The sequence below is a fragment of the Euprymna scolopes genome, chromosome 17 (genome assembly GCF_053919585.1).
Source record: "Euprymna scolopes isolate OS-2025 chromosome 17, ASM5391958v1, whole genome shotgun sequence".
Taxonomy (NCBI): Eukaryota; Metazoa; Mollusca; class Cephalopoda; order Sepiida; family Sepiolidae; genus Euprymna; species Euprymna scolopes.
The window spans coordinates 110,642,822-110,662,821 of record NC_136498.1 but is presented as its reverse complement, the minus strand read 5'-3'; the positions used below and the strand labels follow the sequence as shown (position 1 = coordinate 110,662,821).

The 20,000-nt window shown below is 29.4% G+C and overlaps 1 protein-coding gene across 3 annotated transcripts in view; it reads left to right on the top strand.

Annotated features, from left to right (window-relative positions):
- The window catches only part of LOC145296877 (EF-hand calcium-binding domain-containing protein 14-like), a 130,901-nt gene extending 122,782 nt beyond the window's left edge, over window positions 1-8,119 (top strand). For 2 of the 3 annotated variants that reach the window (XM_080143011.1, XM_080143013.1), the window contains exon 9: window positions 6,225-7,481. In XM_080143011.1, the coding sequence (XP_079999137.1) occupies window positions 6,225-6,226 (2 nt within the window). In that variant the 3' untranslated portion in view covers window positions 6,227-7,481. Of the gene's footprint in view, window positions 1-6,224 lie in introns of all 3 variants that reach the window. The other variant, XM_080143012.1, reaches the window with a different exon arrangement.
- The last annotated feature ends 11,881 nt before the right edge of the window (window positions 8,120-20,000 follow it).

Genomic DNA, 20,000 nt, shown 5'->3' with positions numbered 1-20,000 from the left:
TTTAGATGCATGCTGCATTGTCTGTAAGGAATGGTGTAGAAAGAAGTGAAATGCTCAGATGGCTCGATAGCATAAAGAGTTTGGATTTACTTTTGGCAGCCTCGTAACTTCCACCTGTTTTGTATTTTAGTCCTCACTTTCCGTAAATGATGTTTCTGACAAAGGGGAAATTGTTTTCTCGGTTGGATGTTGTTTTGAGTGTTTGGTATGTGGTGACTTTTCAATCCTCTCATAGTATTTGTCATCATTCATTAAAAAAAAAAAAAAAAAGTACAAGAAATACAAATTTTTATGATGTATGGATCCAAATGAAAATCCCCCCCCCCCGGCCTCTAATTTTCATAGTATGCTTTAGTAATGTTGTAGTTTTCAAGGTTGGGATTGTTTATTCTGAAAGCCATTCTTAACATGGGAGAGGTTGTTAAAAAATAATACAGACTGCAGAATCCTGGTTAAAATTATAGGGTGGAGTGAGGTAATTCTCATTCAGGTCCACCTTTTTGTGTTTTTTTTTCTTTTTAAATTAAGAAAATTAAATTTTATGACGACTGAGACCAGCGAGACAGGCGATATCATGTTTTAGAATGTGTTAAAATTCAAGGGTGACAACTCAATTCGACTTTGAGGTTTGGTGATATTAATTGTTAAAAATCATTAAAAAAAAAACCCAAAAAAAAACCCCCAACTATTTGATCAAGTCATGTGATTTTTAGAATGACATTTTTCTGTGACAGGTTTGTACATCATGAAAATTTTTCTGTATTTTTGTATTTTAGTTACGTCAAATTCTAAATAAGAACCTTATATATATATATATATAATTTTTTTTTTTTTTTTTTTTTTTTTTAAGCACAATTTGTAAATGCAAAATCACCTTTTTTGAAATTTGATTCATTTGCATTCTTTATTTCTAGTGGTTCAAGTTTTGTGTGAAAAATTGAGATAAATTTTTGTTTAAAAAAAAAAAAAAAAAAAAAATATTCCTCTCAATTTCATATTTTGACCATAAATGAAATCATGTCAGTTTTAAACTGTGTTTATAAAACTCTTGTATTAAAAAAAAAAACGTCTGACAAAGTTGAATTTTAATCTCAAATGTTGTATAATGTGAAAAGAAAAAATCTAGAAAAACATTTCATTTTGGTTCAATTTATTTTGTAGAAAAGCAATTTTTCATTTAATTAAAAAAAATTTTTTTATTCATTATAAATTTACAATTTGTTGAAGTTTTAATGACTGCCAAATGTGGCTTGTTTAAATAATAAAGAAACAAATTAATTTTTTTTTTTTTCAAATGACGTTTATAATGCTAGTTAAAATACAGCGGACAAATCGATTAAATGTTGTTTTAAGCAAAAACAATATTACATACTTGTCATGCCAAAAATAGTAATGTAGTGTAACCCGGATATGAGACTTCCCAGCAGGCCTCGCTCTCTTATATCTGGATTACATTGTACATTAACACAAGCTCTAATTTGGGACCAGAGAAAATCTCTCTTATATCCGTTTTTCTTATATTCGGATCTCTTCTCTCCGGATCTCTACTCTCCGGATTTTACTGTATATCCAAAAATTACGAAAAATCGACTAGAAATTTATATCTAGTTAAAAGTAATTTTTACGGAAAATAGGATAAAATCGCATTTTTTCTTGGACGTTATAAAGTAGATGGTAGGAGGCTAAATGAAGGGGACGTAACTCTGAAAAGAATATTTAAAAAAAAATACAATAGTAGTAGTTCTACTTGATGAGTTTTCATAATTTTTGGATATACTACTATTGTCAACATGGCAATTATGTAATACTTTTTTGTTTAAAACGATTTATTTTAAAAAAAATTGATTTGTCAACTATAGCTTAACAAGCACAAAGATGTTTTAGATTATCTCCCTTGCAGATGCCTAACCTTTCATTTGATTAAAAAAAAAAAAGGATTTTAAAACAAAATTAAAATAAAAAAGGAATTTTGTTTAGCGATGATATATTTTTTATGCACTTTGTCATTTTAGAAATGGGTTTTGTTTTTCAAATAAGTTGCACATTTTTGACTTTTTCAGAATAAATTTTCTAATTTAAAATTATGCTATAAGCTGTACATATCTAGTGTTGCCAGGAAATCTTTGTTTTTTGGTCCCCCTGATAAAAGGAGGGTGGACCTGTAAATATTCACCCTTGTCCATTCGTCTGTCTGCACTTTTCTCAATAACTACGCTTTGGAATTTAAAAAAATTTTGTACAAACGTTAAATATGATATGAGTAAAAAAGTAACAGAACGGATTTTCCAGGGAAAACTCCGGTTGCCCCCCTAGGAGTGCATTTCGGGTTAAAATGTCTAAAATTGACACTTTTGTGCTTATTAAAAAAAAAAAATTGATGCCTTGGATTTTTATAAAAAATTTTTGAAAAGTTGTAACTAATCTATATAATTATAAAACTCAAATGATCTTGTAACGATGTATGTAACCCACTTTCCGGTTTATGACATCCGGTTGCGCATGCGCGCATAACCTGCGCACTGAAATATTAAAGTTATTATTTCTAAATTATTTAATATGGGAAGAGTGGGATTTAAAATAACTTAAACGTAATACAAAAATGAACGAGGTAAAAAAAAAAGAAAGCAGACCATATTAACAATTGTTTATTTGGATAATTTAAACGCAAAAAAACAAACAAACAAAAGAACAATTGGGACGCTGAAATATTAATGTTATTATTTCGAAATTATTATTTAGCATGGGAAGAGTGAGGTTTAAAATAACTTAAACGTAATACAGAAATGAACGATGTAAAAAAAAAAAAAAGGCAGATATATCAAAATTTGAATTTAACTATAATAAGTATTATGGTATCTGTTCAGTGCACATTTACCTATAAGTATCGCCAACCACTTATAATTCAGTAACCATAAAATTAAAAAAAATTTTTTTTTAAATAATCAATTTATAATAAACAGAACGACTCATGGAAATCTATCTATATTCTTTTTTCATTTTAATATACTTTCATAGAAATGTTTCTGTTATGTAAAAAAAAAACAAAAAAAAAAACTATTTTTTTGGGGGTGGGGGCAATAGTGAACTTGATCATTTTTTTTTATGCCTCATTCACGGGGGACCTTGCATGCTTTACTTGTTTAAATAGGATTTAAAGAAAGCTAATAAAATATTTATTCAACTATAATTAAATTTATTAGATATTATTTTAGGATTCAGTGATTTTTCTCTTGATTTTTAAAGGAAATCTTGAATGATCGATTGAAATTAAATTCTATCTCCATGTTTTGAGAAAACAATCTTTGGAGATTCACTGTGAAGAGGACAAAAAAAGAGGGAAAGACGCTTAATTTATCTTGGGAGGGGTCCTAAGTTTATGTAGTTGATAGTGTCCCTTTTCATAATTGCAGAGTTAACTCGGTTGGTTAGTACCCGGTTCTTAGAGACAGTTTGTGAGCATAATTTTTTTTTTTACACTGATTTTATCCCCAACTAAACTTTGATATTTCAAATTACAATATTAATTGGATGTTTTAATTTTTACTTTTATTTTTTCTTTTAGTTATGTAATTTACATAAATTAGAATACTGTGTAGCCCTCTTAGTGTGGGTATATGTTTTTTTTGTTTTTTTTTGTAAAGGGGGGGGGATTCCAGCAGAGTGCTCTATTATAAGGAAAAATCCCAAAATAAGAGCATGTTATGTTTTATTTACAGAAGGTTTAGATAAGTCATCTGTGCCATCGGTTTCAAACCTCATAAATAGGGACCGTTTTAGATATCCATATCAAGTTCTCTTCAGCCGATACTCATCTGGATGAGTATCAGCTGAAGAGAGCTTGATATGGGCATCTAAAACGGTCCCTATTCATCAAGTTTGAAACCGACGGCACTGATGACTCATCTAAACTTTCTGTAAATAAAACATATAAAAAAAAAAAAAAAAAAATTGCCACCCATGGAATTGTTAATAAAATTCACAAGTCTTTCTGCAATCCAGCCATATTTGGTACAAACAAACTTCAATTTATGCCTGACTAGTCCAACGAGTTTCAGTCATGAATATTCAAGTTTTATCAATTTATGAATGATATGCACACCTGGATAAACCGTGCGAAAGTTACAATAACCCTAACATATTCCTCTCTTGAAAATCTGATTTTAAATATGATGTGGCCCTTTTCAGTTCAGGAATACTCTGAACCTTATTTTTTTTAGATATCCTCTACAAATAATTAGACCAAGCACGAAGCCTATTTGGGGATCACACTTGAGACAATCACCAAAGTGTCCCTGTATATGATGTAAAACAGACTACTGAACATTCACGCTATCAATACGCTGGACATTATTCTGTGATGGCAGGTTTCAGGTCGAGTGAGTGTGACGCCCATTCAGGATTACACCTCTTACAGATGAGACTATCACCAAAGTGTCCCTGCATATTATTTAACGATGATTAAACAAAGACTTGTATTCATAGTTGAAACTGGGTGGACGGTTTTTTAGATTGAGGTTTGTTTGTGCCACATATTGTTGAATTGCAGAAAGGATTGTGAATTTTGTTAACAATTTCATGAGTGACATTTTTTGGGAGAGGAGCTTACAAAATGTAATTATGAGAAACAAATACAAAAAATAAACAGTCAAGGAAATCTTATTGAGCTAAAATGCACTACGCATAGTTATTAAGAAGTACAAATTGCACTACGCATAGTTATTAAGAAGTACAAATTGCACTACGCATAGTTATTAAGAAGTACAAATTGCACTACGCATAGTTATTAAGAAGTACAAATTGCACTACGCATAGTTATTAAGAAGTACAAATTGCACTACGCATAGTTATTAAGAAGTACAAATTGCACTACGCATAGTTATTAAGAAGTACAAATTGCACTACGCATAGTTATTAAGAAGTACAAATTGCACTACGCATAGTTATTAAGAAGTACAAATTGCACTACGCATAGTTATTAAGAAGTACAAATTGCACTACGCATAGTTATTAAGAAGTACAAATTGCACTACGCATAGTTATTAAGAAGTACAAATTGCACTACGCATAGTTATTAAGAAGTACAAATTGCACTACGCATAGTTATTAAGAAGTACAAATTGCACTACGCATAGTTATTAAGAAGTACAAATTGCACTACGCATAGTTATTAAGAAGTACAAATTGCACTACGCATAGTTATTAAGAAGTACAAATTGCACTACGCATAGTTATTAAGAAGTACAAATTGCACTACGCATAGTTATTAAGAAGTACAAATTGCACTACGCATAGTTATTAAGAAGTACAAATTGCACTACGCATAGTTATTAAGAAGTACAAATTGCACTACGCATAGTTATTAAGAAGTACAAATTGCACTACGCATAGTTATTAAGAAGTACAAATTGCACTACGCATAGTTATTAAGAAGTACAAATTGCACTACGCATAGTTATTAAGAAGTACAAATTGCACTACGCATAGTTATTAAGAAGTACAAATTGCACTACGCATAGTTATTAAGAAGTACAAATTGCACTACGCATAGTTATTAAGAAGTACAAATTGCACTACGCATAGTTATTAAGAAGTACAAATTGCACTACGCATAGTTATTAAGAAGTACAAATTGCACTACGCATAGTTATTAAGAAGTACAAATTGCACTACGCATAGTTATTAAGAAGTACAAATTGCACTACGCATAGTTATTAAGAAGTACAAATTGCACTACGCATAGTTATTAAGAAGTACAAATTGCACTACGCATAGTTATTAAGAAGTACAAATTGCACTACGCATAGTTATTAAGAAGTACAAATTGCACTACGCATAGTTATTAAGAAGTACAAATTGCACTACGCATAGTTATTAAGAAGTACAAATTGCACTACGCATAGTTATTAAGAAGTACAAATTGCACTACGCATAGTTATTAAGAAGTACAAATTGCACTACGCATAGTTATTAAGAAGTACAAATTGCACTACGCATAGTTATTAAGAAGTACAAATTGCACTACGCATAGTTATTAAGAAGTACAAATTGCACTACGCATAGTTATTAAGAAGTACAAATTGCACTACGCATAGTTATTAAGAAGTACAAATTGCACTAAATAGTTTGTTTTTTGGTGAGTATGGCTCACTCTTTATTACTTTTAAGTAAAAAACAATTTATTTTTTAAATTTTTCAATAAAATTATTTTTTTTAATTATTTGCAGGAGGAGTCTGATGCATGGATTAATGGTGCCGGATCACTTTGGATTTGAGAGCACGAATCCGCCTGGCTTTTTATTGATGCAGATGAGTGAGAGAAGTTCACTTTTCATCTGATGGAAATTTTTTTTAGAATAATTTTTTATGGGTTTTTTTTTTTTTTCCTTTTGCCTTTTGTATAAAAAACAAAACCACTTATTTTTATTTTTTTTATTTTATTTTTTTTTTTTTAAAGTATTTTCATTGAAATGTCAGAAACTCTTGAACAAACTTGACTTTATACCTCCCCCACTGCTTCTCCCCATCCAAGTGTTTTTTATTGCTTATTTTTTGCTTGTCCTTCATTCATTTTTAAAAGAAAAACAGAACCATAAAAATGGTCAATCCGTAAAAACTTATTTTCACATTTAGTGGTGACGACTTTCTACAATTCTTTGATTTTAGGAAGTCTATGTTGTATACTTTATGACAACCAGGGTAACACACTTTAACAAAACTTATTAAACCTCAAAACTAATTCTTTTTTTTTTCTTTTTCTGATTTTTTTTTTCTCTTCCTCTTTTGCTTTCTTTCTCTTTTGCTTTCTTTCTCTCCACCTCCATTTTCTGAGTTTATTTAAGCAGCAAACAATGGCTTTATTTTCCATCACATAACAAACTTATCTTTATTTTACATGTATACCAGTTGAATTACTGTGTGATAATGTTATACACACACACACAGACACAACTACCATAATCAACTTTTAAAACATTGCGAATTAGATTTAAAAAATTGTCCTTAATTAAAAAAAAAAATCTTATCAAATTAAAATCCAATCAAGATTACCAGATAAGCAATTATTGTTTTTTTTTGTTTTTTTAAACTTTTTGATTTGTGATAAAAAATAATTTCGAATAATGTCCCGAATTTTTCTAAATTTCTTGTTTTTGTTTCAGTCACTTCAAAACATTAAAACAATTTTTATCATAAAAATTTGATTTAGTTATTTGTATAAGTTAGGTTTTATTATTTTTATGAGATTTTTTTTAATGGCTGCTATATAATTGCAACCATTTAAATTGATTTTGATAGTGGTAATTAATCTCTATCCAAATTTATTTTGGGGGAAAACAAAATTATTAGTGCAAGTCCAGAGTTCAACCTCATTTAAAAAACAACAAAACAAAAAAAAAAAAAAACAGAAAAATCTTTGATATATGTACCGAAAATGCCATTCCTAAAGTTATGTAAATTGATCAGATAGTTTTTTTTTTTTTTTTTTTTTTTTAAATTAAAATCAAATTTAATGAGGAAGCAAGAACAGTGCATTTTGATCTATGTTTAATAGAGGAGCTACTAAATTTGAACTAAGAACAAAATCAGCCTTGTAATGGCTATGATTTGCTAATAATTGTAAAACAAAATGATTTTTTTAGTTAAATAAATTGATAAAATATATTTTAAGTTTTAGAATGACATTTTCGTTCTGTGATGAATACATAAATCATAAAATTTTTTTGTATTTTTTTTGTCTAACTCTAAATTGGCACCAAATCATTTCATGCTATTTTTTTTTGTCATTTTTGTGTAAAGACAATACCAAAGTCCAAAAATATGTTCTTACTGACATTTTCATCATAATTGACTTTGAATATAAAAAAAATCCTATTCATAACTATTTCTGTTCTCTGTTCATTTATAAACTGTGAATCACCCCTACCCCCTTCCTACTCTGACTTTAAAGCAATTTTTTTTCTCTGCATGTTTGAAAATCGCGTTTTTAGCCAAAGAAGGGGGGGGGGATAAACAAAGTAAAAAAAGATGAATGTGATAAGTAAAAAAAAACAAAAAAAAAAAATTCTTGTATGTTTTTATTCGAATTTCTCTATTTTAAGAAAAATAAAATGGAAATCATTTTTGCTCATCTTTATTTTATTCACATTTCCTATTTGAATAAAAGAAATATTTTTTAAAACTTGAAAAAAAAAAAAAAAAACCTGTTATAAAAATTGTTTGGTTTCTTTTTATTCAGGAAACATCAGCAATTTTTTTCTTTTATTTTTTCCAAAGCTGAAATGAATCATAATTTGGAATAGAATCATTTGAGTGTGTCTGTATATTAAAATTACCCCTCCCTTCTCTCCCAGATCATTAAAGCAAAAACAACCATTCTTTTATTAAAGTCCACCTGATTCCCACTTCAACCGAATTTCTTTTCCTTTGTTTTTTAAAAAAAACAAAAAACAAACTTGTATTAAAATGTCAAATTCTTAAAAAAAAACCTTGTCATGTGTTCTCCAAACCAATTTTTTTTTTTTGGGGGTGGGGCATTAAAAAAATGGAAATGTTCAATTGACATCGAGAAGTTTCACTCTAGAAAAATAAGCTCGCTAATTGAATACTGTAAGCATGAACACAAATTTCTTTTCGTTACACAGAGGCCGGATTTTGCGGAAAAATATTTAAGTCTTTAATTTTTTAAAAATATTTTTACCAAATATAAAGTTGTCAATCTCTTATAAAAAAATATTCTAAATTTCATTAAAATTTTTGTTTGAATTTTTTCTGTAGTGTTATGGTGGCCGGTTTCTTTGATTCCAGACTAATAAAGTGTGTCTCTGGTTTGCTTCTTGTGGTAGAAAGTGGAAATTTTGTTTTGTAGAAATGGTTGCTCAGTGACATCTGTTTCTTACCCAGTTGATCCACTATATTTCACTCACAACTTTTTGTTTGTAATGCAACATCCTATACATGTTGTTCTAACTTCATCCTTAATTGAAAGTTCCATTTTAAATTAATCTTGAATGGAAGTTTCAGTTTTTTTTAACCTTCATTTAGTTCTCACACTCAATCTTGCTACATCCTAACGCTTCTGTATGGATGATTAACAAAATTTGAACCATTAGCAAAATTTTCTTTAAAGCGATAACACTAAAAAAAAAAAAAAACAAATAAAATGAAAAGGATAAGACGCCTGACGAATGATCTAGAAGAGTCTAATGAAGAGGATAGATTGTTGAGTTGTCTCCTCTTGTCTATAGATAAAAGGAAGTCTGTTTGGAGTGATCTCCCTTTTGTTTGTTGTTGTAGTAGTTTCCTTTGACAAGATGGCGCTTTAGTTTGGTTGGAATAAATAAACATTAGTAGCAGAAGCGGTCTTCTTTTGTATAAGAAACTGTCTCGTTCAGCGAATGCTAAAACGCATTTAAACGAATGGCTTCTTTCACAAAACACCTGTGCTGCTAAAAGAAGAGTCATATGTTGGATGGAAGCAAGATAATAGGTATATGGTTTATGTCTAGATATACCTGAAGAGACAACTTAACAATTTTAACTCCGTTTAACATAGATCTATGGATCTAAAAAGATTTGATCCAGTTCCGATTCCTATCTCACTGCCACAGTGTCGCGTCCCTGTACTTGCTTTATAAGTATTTTGACGTAATATGCTTTGATGAGCTGTTTGCATTTGTAGTCCCTTGACGTCCATATCCCTGACAACTTAGAAACAAAATCCCACCCTTTAAACCTTTTTTTTAATAGCTTCTTTCATTGGACTGCTAGGCTTTGGATTCTCTCCCCTTTTCCCTGACTGTTCTGATATGTAGAGGTTTAAATGTAATTTAAACTAACATCTCGCTCGCCTCTTTGCATAGTCCCTGTGAATATGATTCCAAATAATAGCCCCTTATGTGCAAGTGGCATTATGCCTTGGTGTGAATAAGTCTTAAAAAAATAAATAAAAAAATCAGGAGGAGCAAGGATCTCAAGCTAAACATTGTTATACAATATATGTTAAGTTAAGACATAGCCCCCTCCTTTCTTGCAAATAGTTGAAGACTTGAAAATTTGGTATTTTGTTTGTGTTTATTATTTTTTAAAATTTAAACTGGATTTATTGCTGGTTTAATTTGACAGGAATTATCGGTTTCTGTTTTAAAATCTTTGATGTATGTACTTGCCATGGAATTAATTCCAAAAATCACATAAATTGGTTATTTTTTTTTCTTTGTTTTTTTTTTATTATTAAAAATATTCAATTTTATGACTTAGTGATTAATAATTTTTAGCAACCATAGCACGGTCCATAAATTTCGGTAGTCAAATTGAGTTGTCTGCCCTTGAATTTTAAACAAAACCTGTCTGCAGTCATAAACTCAAAACCTGGTCATAAAAATTTGATTTCCTTACTACTCAACCTATTTATGTGACTTTTAGAATATAGTATTATCTTTCAATGACGAGTATGTACATCATATAGGTTTTCCTGTGTTTCTGTGGTTATTTAATCAAGTGTACTTCTAAATAAACACCAAATTATTTTATTAGGACTACCCCATCCACCTCCAAATAGCATCCAACTCCATCCCCATCCACTTCATCATCACGACTATCACAAGCAAAAGTAAAAAGTTAATGCTGTGGCAGATTTTATACCAATTGGGTTTTACCTTGGCAATCATTCCAACAGGCAGGGCTCTGTTCTGAGAGCACCAATCTTCCTTTTGTCGAGATGAGGTATGGTCCGACCCTGTCTTAAGAAGTGTTCTTCAGGGCATTAGAAAGTGGGGTTAAGGGTAGGATTATTGTCAGTCACCTGGAGCATCCCTACCAGGGAACACTAGTTTCTTCTTGGTTACTGTGTGCATTCAAAGTGCATCCTGGGGAGGTTGTTTAATAAAAGTTGTTCCTCTTTAAGCTACAAGAGGCTCTTATTGCAAGTCATTGTTAATGAAATTGTTTGATAAACATTAAAATTGGTTATTATTGTTGGCAATTTTAATATTTACTTAACTGCAGGAAGAAGGTAGGCTCCCTCTACCATACTAGAAAATTACTTGCAGTAAAGAGTATCCTGTATCTCCACAAAGTCACAATTTGCTCATGCAAGTTTTGTTACTACATTTGGGCTGGTGCACCTACCACTTATCTCTCACTCTTAGAAAAAAAAGTCTCAAATTTAACAGGTCCTGTGCTATCAGCCAAGCTCCAATCTCTGTTCTATCATCGAAATGGTGCATCTCTGCCTGTTTTTACAAGTAATTTAATGGAATACTCTGAACTTTGAGCACTTGTGCCACCTCGATGTACATACTTCTGACTAATCTAACTAGCAACAACATTCCACCCCTTTCCTGTTGAGGTCTCTAGATGTCGGAAAGCCTTCTACTTCTCTATAGTTTCTTCCTTTGAACTGCAAAACTTTGGAATTCCCTCCCTGTTTCCTGACTGTACTAACTTGCAGAAGTTTTAAATGTAATGTGAAAAGATATCTCAACTCTCAATAGTCTCCTGTTAGACAAGATCTTCTTACGTTGCAAATAGCGATATACCTTGTTAGGGGTGAAAAAAATATAGTTTAGGTGAAAGTTTTAGAAATTGATAACCTAAATATGAACATCTTCAGTATGATAAGCATTTTGGGAATAATGTAAAAAGAAAATTTATCTTTGTCTACTGGCTTCATTTCTGGATTTGTTTATCCCCCCTCTATTCTAAACGTTGGTGAAGACTAATAGAAACGTTAAATTGAGTTGTTAATGGAATGGAGGCTGAAAGAAATTCACATCTTATTCTGATGGAGATTATTGCTTTAAAAAAAAAAAAAAAGATCCAAAATTTAATAACGTCACTAGGATGTTTGGCAATAATCAGTGTAGTATTTGTGCCAATATTTAGTCTTGTCTCTTGAAAAAAAAAAAAAAAAAAAAAAAAAACTTAAAAAAAATTTTTTTTTTTAATGACTGTACCCACCCGCCTCTCACTAAACTGACTTTTTTCACATCTGACTTTAGCGAGGGTGGTTGATAAACATTATCGCAGGGATTTTATTTTCAGTCATCTTTATCATCTTTTTCCCCCCGTAACACATTAACATGTTAAAACTAAATGTAATGTCATTTTTTTTTTTCTTTTCAAATTTGTTTCCTATTTTAAAAAAATTATTTATTTAAAAAAATTTTTTTTATTAACTGCAGACATTTTACTTTATTGTAATAATGGTAATAGAAACAATATATATATATATATATATATATATATATATATATAAAACTAATTTTTTAATTTTTTAGTTAGATTTTTTTTTTTTTTACCCAATTTTTTTTTATTTCTTCTTTATTAATTTTTAAAAATTAATATTTACTATTCTGCTTCGAATAAGACATGGAAAAACAAAATTGCATAGATTTAATTTCTAACGATTTCTGGAAATATGGACAAGGGTTTTTTTTTTTTGTTTTGTCAGATTTTCCATTAGCACCCTACCCCTGGCTTCTCTTGTTACTGTTTGTCGTCTCTCCCTTCATCTCTCTTTCTACCCACTCCCTCTTATTAATAAAAAACAATAAATTTATATTTAACCTTTTTACTGCACTTTCAAAATTGTATCAATAAATCCGTAATGTGTCTTTGCATTTCAATACAAATTAAAATTAATCCAAGAAGCTGAGTAAATAAATAGTAATTAATTTTTTTCTCCTTTTCACATCTGTGTGGTATGTGACGTCATTATTACATGCCATCATATTTTGCATAAATGACAAATTTTCATTTTTTTTTTTTTTTTCATTTCATGCAAAAAAAAAAAAAAAAAAAAAAAAAAATGAAGTTCTATCTGAATAGATATTAAGACTCCTTATGTGTGTTCAAGGTTTGTTGTCTGAATCAATTTGAATGAATTTAATTGCAATATATAAAGGATGATAATTCAATGTTAAATAAAAACGGTAATCTGGGATCTTTACTCATTGTTCTAAGGGAGGTAATTATTTTACTAAAGTAGTTAAAAAAATTTTTTCTTACAATTATTCGAATGTTTTTAAGAAAAATTACAATATCGTTGCATTTTACATTTTTTTTGTTATTAATGTTATAAAAATTTTGTACATTAAAGTTGTTGAAAAAAAAAAAAAAAAATTCTTGATAAAAGCTACCTCCCTTAGAGCAATGAGTTAAGAATCCAAATTACCAATAAAACTTTATTAAATCATGAAATCAATATTTTTTTTCCTTATTTGATGACGTTTTATTTAACTTTGGTTTGTCAGTCTTTATTTCTTATATTAATTGCTCCACTTATCCGTTTAGAGCTGTTTTATCTTTTTTTTTTTTTTTTTTTTAAATCTTGACAGGTTATTGCATAAAGATTATTTTCTTTACTTTATCAATTTTGTGTGTGTATGTATATATATATATATATATATATGAACATGCAATGCTTCAGATTCCCAATTTATGAGGATCTCCCATTAAAAAAAAAAAGTCTATTTTGTAACCCCTCCCCTCTCTGTGTCGATCACTAAAATGATTTTACTTTTCCAAAAAGCCAGTATTGTATATTCCATATATATGTATATCATTTAATCAAGAATTTTTTTTTACCTTATTAATTCTGGTTTCTTATATATCTAATGAACATGTTCATTAATCCGAACGAAATTGGTAAATCTCTCGTTTCTGATTATTTCTTCCGGTGTTTAATTTGGTTTTGTCTTTTCTATTTACCATCTCCCCATGGCATTTCATGTTATCCTCATACATACATTCTGTCTGACCATTACAAGCCGCCTAACACCACCCCATCCTTTTAAATTGAAATTTTAAAGTTTAATAAAATAAAAAGAAGTCGACACCCAATGGACTAAGAGAAAAGTACAAACTATAAATAAAAACCTATTTTATTGCCATGAAAAGTTATTTCCCCTTACTAAAAGTAAATCGAGTTAACAACAAAAAAAAAGTTTGTATATTTTTCAAAATATTTTTCGCTTAATAATTTTTTTTTCTGAAAATTGTCAGTTTCAGTTTTTATTTAAAAATGTGGAGAAAAATTTAATCTATAATTTTATTGAAATAAATTTCCCAATATATTTAAAAAAAAAATATATATATATATATTTAAAGAAAAAAAAAAAGAAAAAAAGTGTCAACCGCTTTTAATGCGAATTATTTCCCTTAGACACCTTTACAATTTTGTCTGAATTTTTCTGGCGAGATTTTGTTTCTTTTTTAGAATTCAACCTAATTTCTTTAAAAATTACAGAAAAAACTTTGTATGTACCCGTCACAGAACAAAAACATGCCATATTTCCAAATATCACGTAAATTGATGAAGTAGTTTTTTTTTTTTTTATAAAGAAAACTTTTTTAAATGAGTTAAGGTGATTAATATAAAATTATCATTACAAGGCTGATTTTGCAACATAGAAAAATTGTGGAGTAATCTGCCCTTGTTTTTTGTTTTCAAGATGGTGGCACAAGACAGTGACGTTTTTCTTGCTCATACAATTTGATTTTCTTTAGTTAAAAATAAAACTACTTGAGCAATTTATGGTATCTTTGGAATATAAGATCTTTGTTTCATGACAAGTATGTTCCTCATGAAGATTTTTCTGTCGTCGTTTTTTAAAAGTTCAGTTCTAAAAAAGAACCAATGTTTTTGCTGTTTGCCTTGTTTTTATTCAGGCTATTGTCCACACCAACGTTCCATTTTATTTTTTTAGTACATTTCAGCCAATGTTTTCTCTGGCATTCTTCCAGTGTTTACCCACATCTGCTGTTTTAGTTTATTTCTTTCCACATATTTAATGGTGTTGATAATTTGTGTACTGTGTACACAGACTGTAGTTTCCAATAATTTCCTAGTTTATTGTCGTATATTCTATCTTTATCATTAACGTTGAGTATTACTTCACAACTTATTTTTATACTAGAATCCTGATTTCCTACGTTTTCTTGAGTAAAAACAATACGCAACAAATATAATTAATGTTAAGTAGCACCATGTTAAGACATGCAAAAGAACAAAACCTGGAATATGTTTTCAAACTTATAAAGGGGCAGATAACTCTAGTTACTTTTATCTTTGATCCACTTTACTTTATTTTCTGTGGTCAGAGATGTGATCGTAATCTCCAAGTTTTTCAGTTTGAGGATTGATTTCAGTTAAATTTAATTGCAAAGCATCATTGTTGATGGCTTGCATTCATGTGGCCAACTAACCATCAAGAGCTCATCAAGCTTTGGTATATTCAACCTAATCAACAGATATCAGAGCTGATATGCCCGGTCTGATCGAACCCAGGGTTGTATATCCATCTTATGATTACGTTAAGGATATGGCATAATCACGCTTATATACTGGTTCTAGTAAGATAACCAGAGTTAAGCAATGTTGAGCTTGGCCAGTACCAGATGGGTAACCATTTGAGGATACAAGGTACTATCTGTAGGAGAACGTTGATACTTTTGGCAACTCCTGCATTTCACCTGGCCTCCAGCTGTCTCAGGCTAGTTTGGACGAGCTGCTGCAAACCAGCTTCACTTTAAACAAACTCTTAGCATAAGTCGTCCATCATACCTAAGATCATCAAATGTCTTTGTCATTCCAACAGACGAATTGCTATATAAAGGATAGATGAGTGAGAACTGGGTGAGTATTCAACATCTTCTTTGATGCAGGATCATAACTCTTCTGAATGCAGCTGCTTAAACCCCCCCCCCCCCGTCTGGATAGCTCATAACAATTTGCAGAGTTTACCCTTGTGATATAGCTAAACTCTAAACCACATCCAGCACTCCACATATCTCCCCCTCCCCCAAATTGTTGTAATGAAGTCAGAAGACAACAATGTGTTTAAGATCATCTGATCTGTAGTTATCAGCTGCTTTATAACCTTAACTACACCACATAATGTGGTTTTGTTATTCCAGTAGCATCTCCTGTATTTACGATAATCATCTCTTGTTCTTATTAGCTCCTTACATCAAGTGGCTTCATACCTTGTCTCGTGATTTCCATAAAAGAAAACTTGTAATTTTGTTGAAGACCTTCACGTGTGATTTTTTTTTTTTTTTTTTTTTTTACTATTCAGTGTTGGTCAGTACGTGCTGTTTTCACTAAAAAAAAAAAAAAAAAAAAAAAAATGTGAATCGTTCTAACAAACATGACAATGAGTTTTTGTTAATTAAAAAAAAAAAAACTGTATGGAATGTTCTCATAAGCTATTGTATTCAAAAAGGTTTTAATCAAATCGTGAAAAACGATGTAACTATTTGGATTTTATTTTTCAAATTATTTTAAAGTCAGAAATCATAAAATCCTGCAGCTGTGTTGAAAACCATTTTTTTTTTTTTTTTTTTTTTTTTTTTTTTTTTTTTTTTAAAATGTTATGCAAACTTTTTATTGTGTAGAAACATTTTAGGTTTTAGTGTAAGCATGTATATTTTGTATTTTTTTATTTGAAAAATTTTTTGTAAAGTTAAATATTTTTTAATTAAATTTTCAAATTAATATTTAAAAAAAATGTATTAAAAAAAAAAAATCACATGGTTACTTGAATAACAACCCCCCTGTAACTATCGAAAACTTTTTATTGTGTAGAAATGTGATATTAAGTTTTAGTGCAAAATTTTGATTTATTTAATTTAAAAAAAATTATTTTTTTTTAATTTTCTGGAAAAAATGGCATAAATGGTTACTATTTAAATTTTCTGGAAAAAAATGGCATAAATGGTTACTATTTAAATTTTCTGGAAAAATGGCATAAATGGTTACTATTTTAAATGCGGGCAAGAGATTATGACCTACAACCAAATGTATAAGGTTGAGTATGTTTCTTTATCAACTTCAATTTTTAAGTTACAGAAATTTGAAAAAAAACAAAAACAACTTTTGGACTACTATTCTCATTATACTATGGATTACTAATATAAATTATTAATCCTTATATACCCCACCTCCCCAAAAATACTTGTCAGTTTTTATTAAAACTTATTTTTCTGCACAATAACAATTTTGCATAACATAAAATTAGAATTATATTTACTGTACTTATATGGTAACCACTTACAAGGTTTTCTGGAAAAAAAAAAAAATGAACATATTAAAAAATTTTAGATAAATGTTTTTTTTTTTTTTTTTTTGTTTTTTTGCAAAATATCTTTTATGCTGAATAACAAATGTGTATAAAATAAAATTAAAATTGTATTTAGTTGATGTAATTAGCAACGGTTTTTTTTTTATCAGAGGCAGCTCCACTCCTGCTAGCATCTTTATTAAATGAGTTGAATAACATGAAATATTCAATACTTTCATTTAGGATCGTACGATTATGAAAGATTTTGTGTTTCTAATGTTTATTCAAATGAAACTTCTGTTCATTTCTCAATTGTTTGTCGTATAAACTAGAAACGTGTTCGCTCTTGTTATAGAAAATTAGGACATAAATCTTGTTTTCGATTTAGTTTTATTTGTAAAAGTAAAAAGAAAGTTTGTAACTTTTTTTTTTGAAATTAGATAAACTCATACAAAATGGAAATACATTGCAAAAATTTTGATTTATTCCAACAAAAATATATCGAAATTAAACAGTTTGATTGAAACATTGATAAAACATTGATAAAACTGATAGTTCCAAATCTTTTAAGTGGCAGTCTTCTGCACATTGAAGACTAAATAAATATATACCTACAGACACTGGTGTTTCATCCTTTTTGGAATTATCAGTGTAGGGTGTCACAATTAATCCCAGTCGATAGATTTGAACCTGGCAACATAAGCCATGTCTAGCTTCATTAGCAAGTACTTAATCCATTCAGCTACTGTTAACGGCAAAAAATGCTGTTGAATTATTCTTTAAATGTTTTTAATGTCTGTCAGTGATCTAATCATTATGTGATGATCTGCACATATGAACAAAATTGACCGACTTTTATTTCAATTGAAAGTGCTCAATGATAGGAAACAAGTTTCTTAAAGGGGCTGACATAATTATTTACTATAATTGTTAAATACTTACAGACATGTATATATATATATATATATACATACATACACACACACACTACATGTGATAATTAAAAATAAAATAAGTTAATGCAGTTTGCTTGAAGCATTGTGAGTGTGTATATAAAATAAAATTACTGAAAGGTGATACTATATTAACAAAAAGCAACAACAAAAAACAAATCATCTAAGCAAAAATAATTCTAAAATAATGTTCAACTTTTCATTTACTTGTCAATTATTTTGACCGCTAAAATGGAAACTATCTGCTGTGATGTGCTTAATTTTTTTAAATAATTTTTTTTTTTAAGAAATGGTGAGTTATGAGAAACTTTTTCCCCGTACAACTAAGTGAAACAATAAACATTTTTCTTATTTGTTACACAAGATCCATTTAAAAACAAACAAAAATGCAAACATAGTGTTTGCATTTGAAATCAACAAAAAATTTATTTTTTGTGAATGTAATAATTGTAGATAATTATTAAGACTAAGAAACCATTTAAATTATTGCTTCTTATTTGTATAATTTACAGAAGTGGAAGGGGGAAAATAAAAAAAAAAATAAACGTTATATTTCTTAGCAATACAACAAAAGTAAAAAAAAAAATTTATATATATATATATATATATATAAAAATAAATAAAACAAAACTTCTTTATTATTTTAGTTTTTTTGGGGTTTTTTTTTCTACCAATAAAATAACTTTTTTTTTGAGGGATAGGGGGCATTAAGAGTCGTTAACATTGGATTCTGAGGGCTGGAGGTATTTTTTTTTTTTTTTTTTCCTCCATATTTTGACTCAGATCTTCTCCCAACTCAAAAAAAAAAAAAAAAAAAAAAAAAAAAAAAAAAAATCCGGTGGAATTTTTGTCTTATAAAGCTGTGATAAAATTTTTTTTGGTTGACAAATGAACTTCATTTGTTGCTAAATCAATTCCTGTTGTCATAGCAACTAGAGACAATGCCATCCAGAACATAATTTTCACCGCAGAAAGTTTGGATAGGTACATATTTTATCTGCCTTCCTTCCACTGAAATACACTTGGTTTGTCTCTGTGTTAATTGCACTCATCAGACATTCTAGTGTGAGATTCTGTTGGACTCTCCAGCCAAATCCCTTAATGATTCTCATCTAATATTGAATATGAGCCGAAATTCCCCAAATTAACTTTTGCTCTGTTTAATAAATGTGCTTGTTTACTGTATTTTAAGGGTTGACAACAACTTAAGGGAGCCATGTGACTCCCTTTCCTCAGTTTTCTGTTTTTCTGTTGAAGAACCTTTTTTTTTTTTTTTAAGGACATGGCAACACCTCCCCCCCTCCCACTTGTCTTCATCCCCCTCCTTCTCTCCCAAAAAACACTTACACTCCCCTACCTATATCCACTTCCCACACACAAACAATTGTATAAAAATTGTATATTTTATAAATAAACTTTGAAAATTTCAACCTGTTTTGCTCCATTCATTCGACTTTATTTTCAGGTGCTAATCTTCATTTGTTTGCTTTTTAGTCTTGAAAATTCAGAAATTTTCTTGGATAGATTTGGAATGCAAGCATCAGGTTTAGTGGTAGAGAGTTTTAGAAATTTGACAACATTAAGCCATAGTTAGTTAGTTTATATATATATATATATATATATATTCACCTTATAACAAGGCAGATTGGCATTGAAATGTGATGGATTATTATGATTAGAAGCCAGATTTATAGAGCCATCCTTTTTTTTTCTTCACAAGAGTCATCATTTATCAAGCCCTGAAGGCTACTCAAGGATAATGGTTAATGAATGTATGGTAGTCATTGAGACAATAGTATAGTGGAAATTTGGTATGATTTGCTTATTTAAAGGGATGGCTCAACAAGAATTTGTTTATGTTAAACTTGAAGATTACCCTATTGTAGTCAGCTGGAAAACAGGCCAGCTGAACAGTTCAAGACTGGAGCAGTTCTAAGAAAGAAACTCTGTTCATGGAATCTACATTTAGGTTTAGGCACAGATAAAG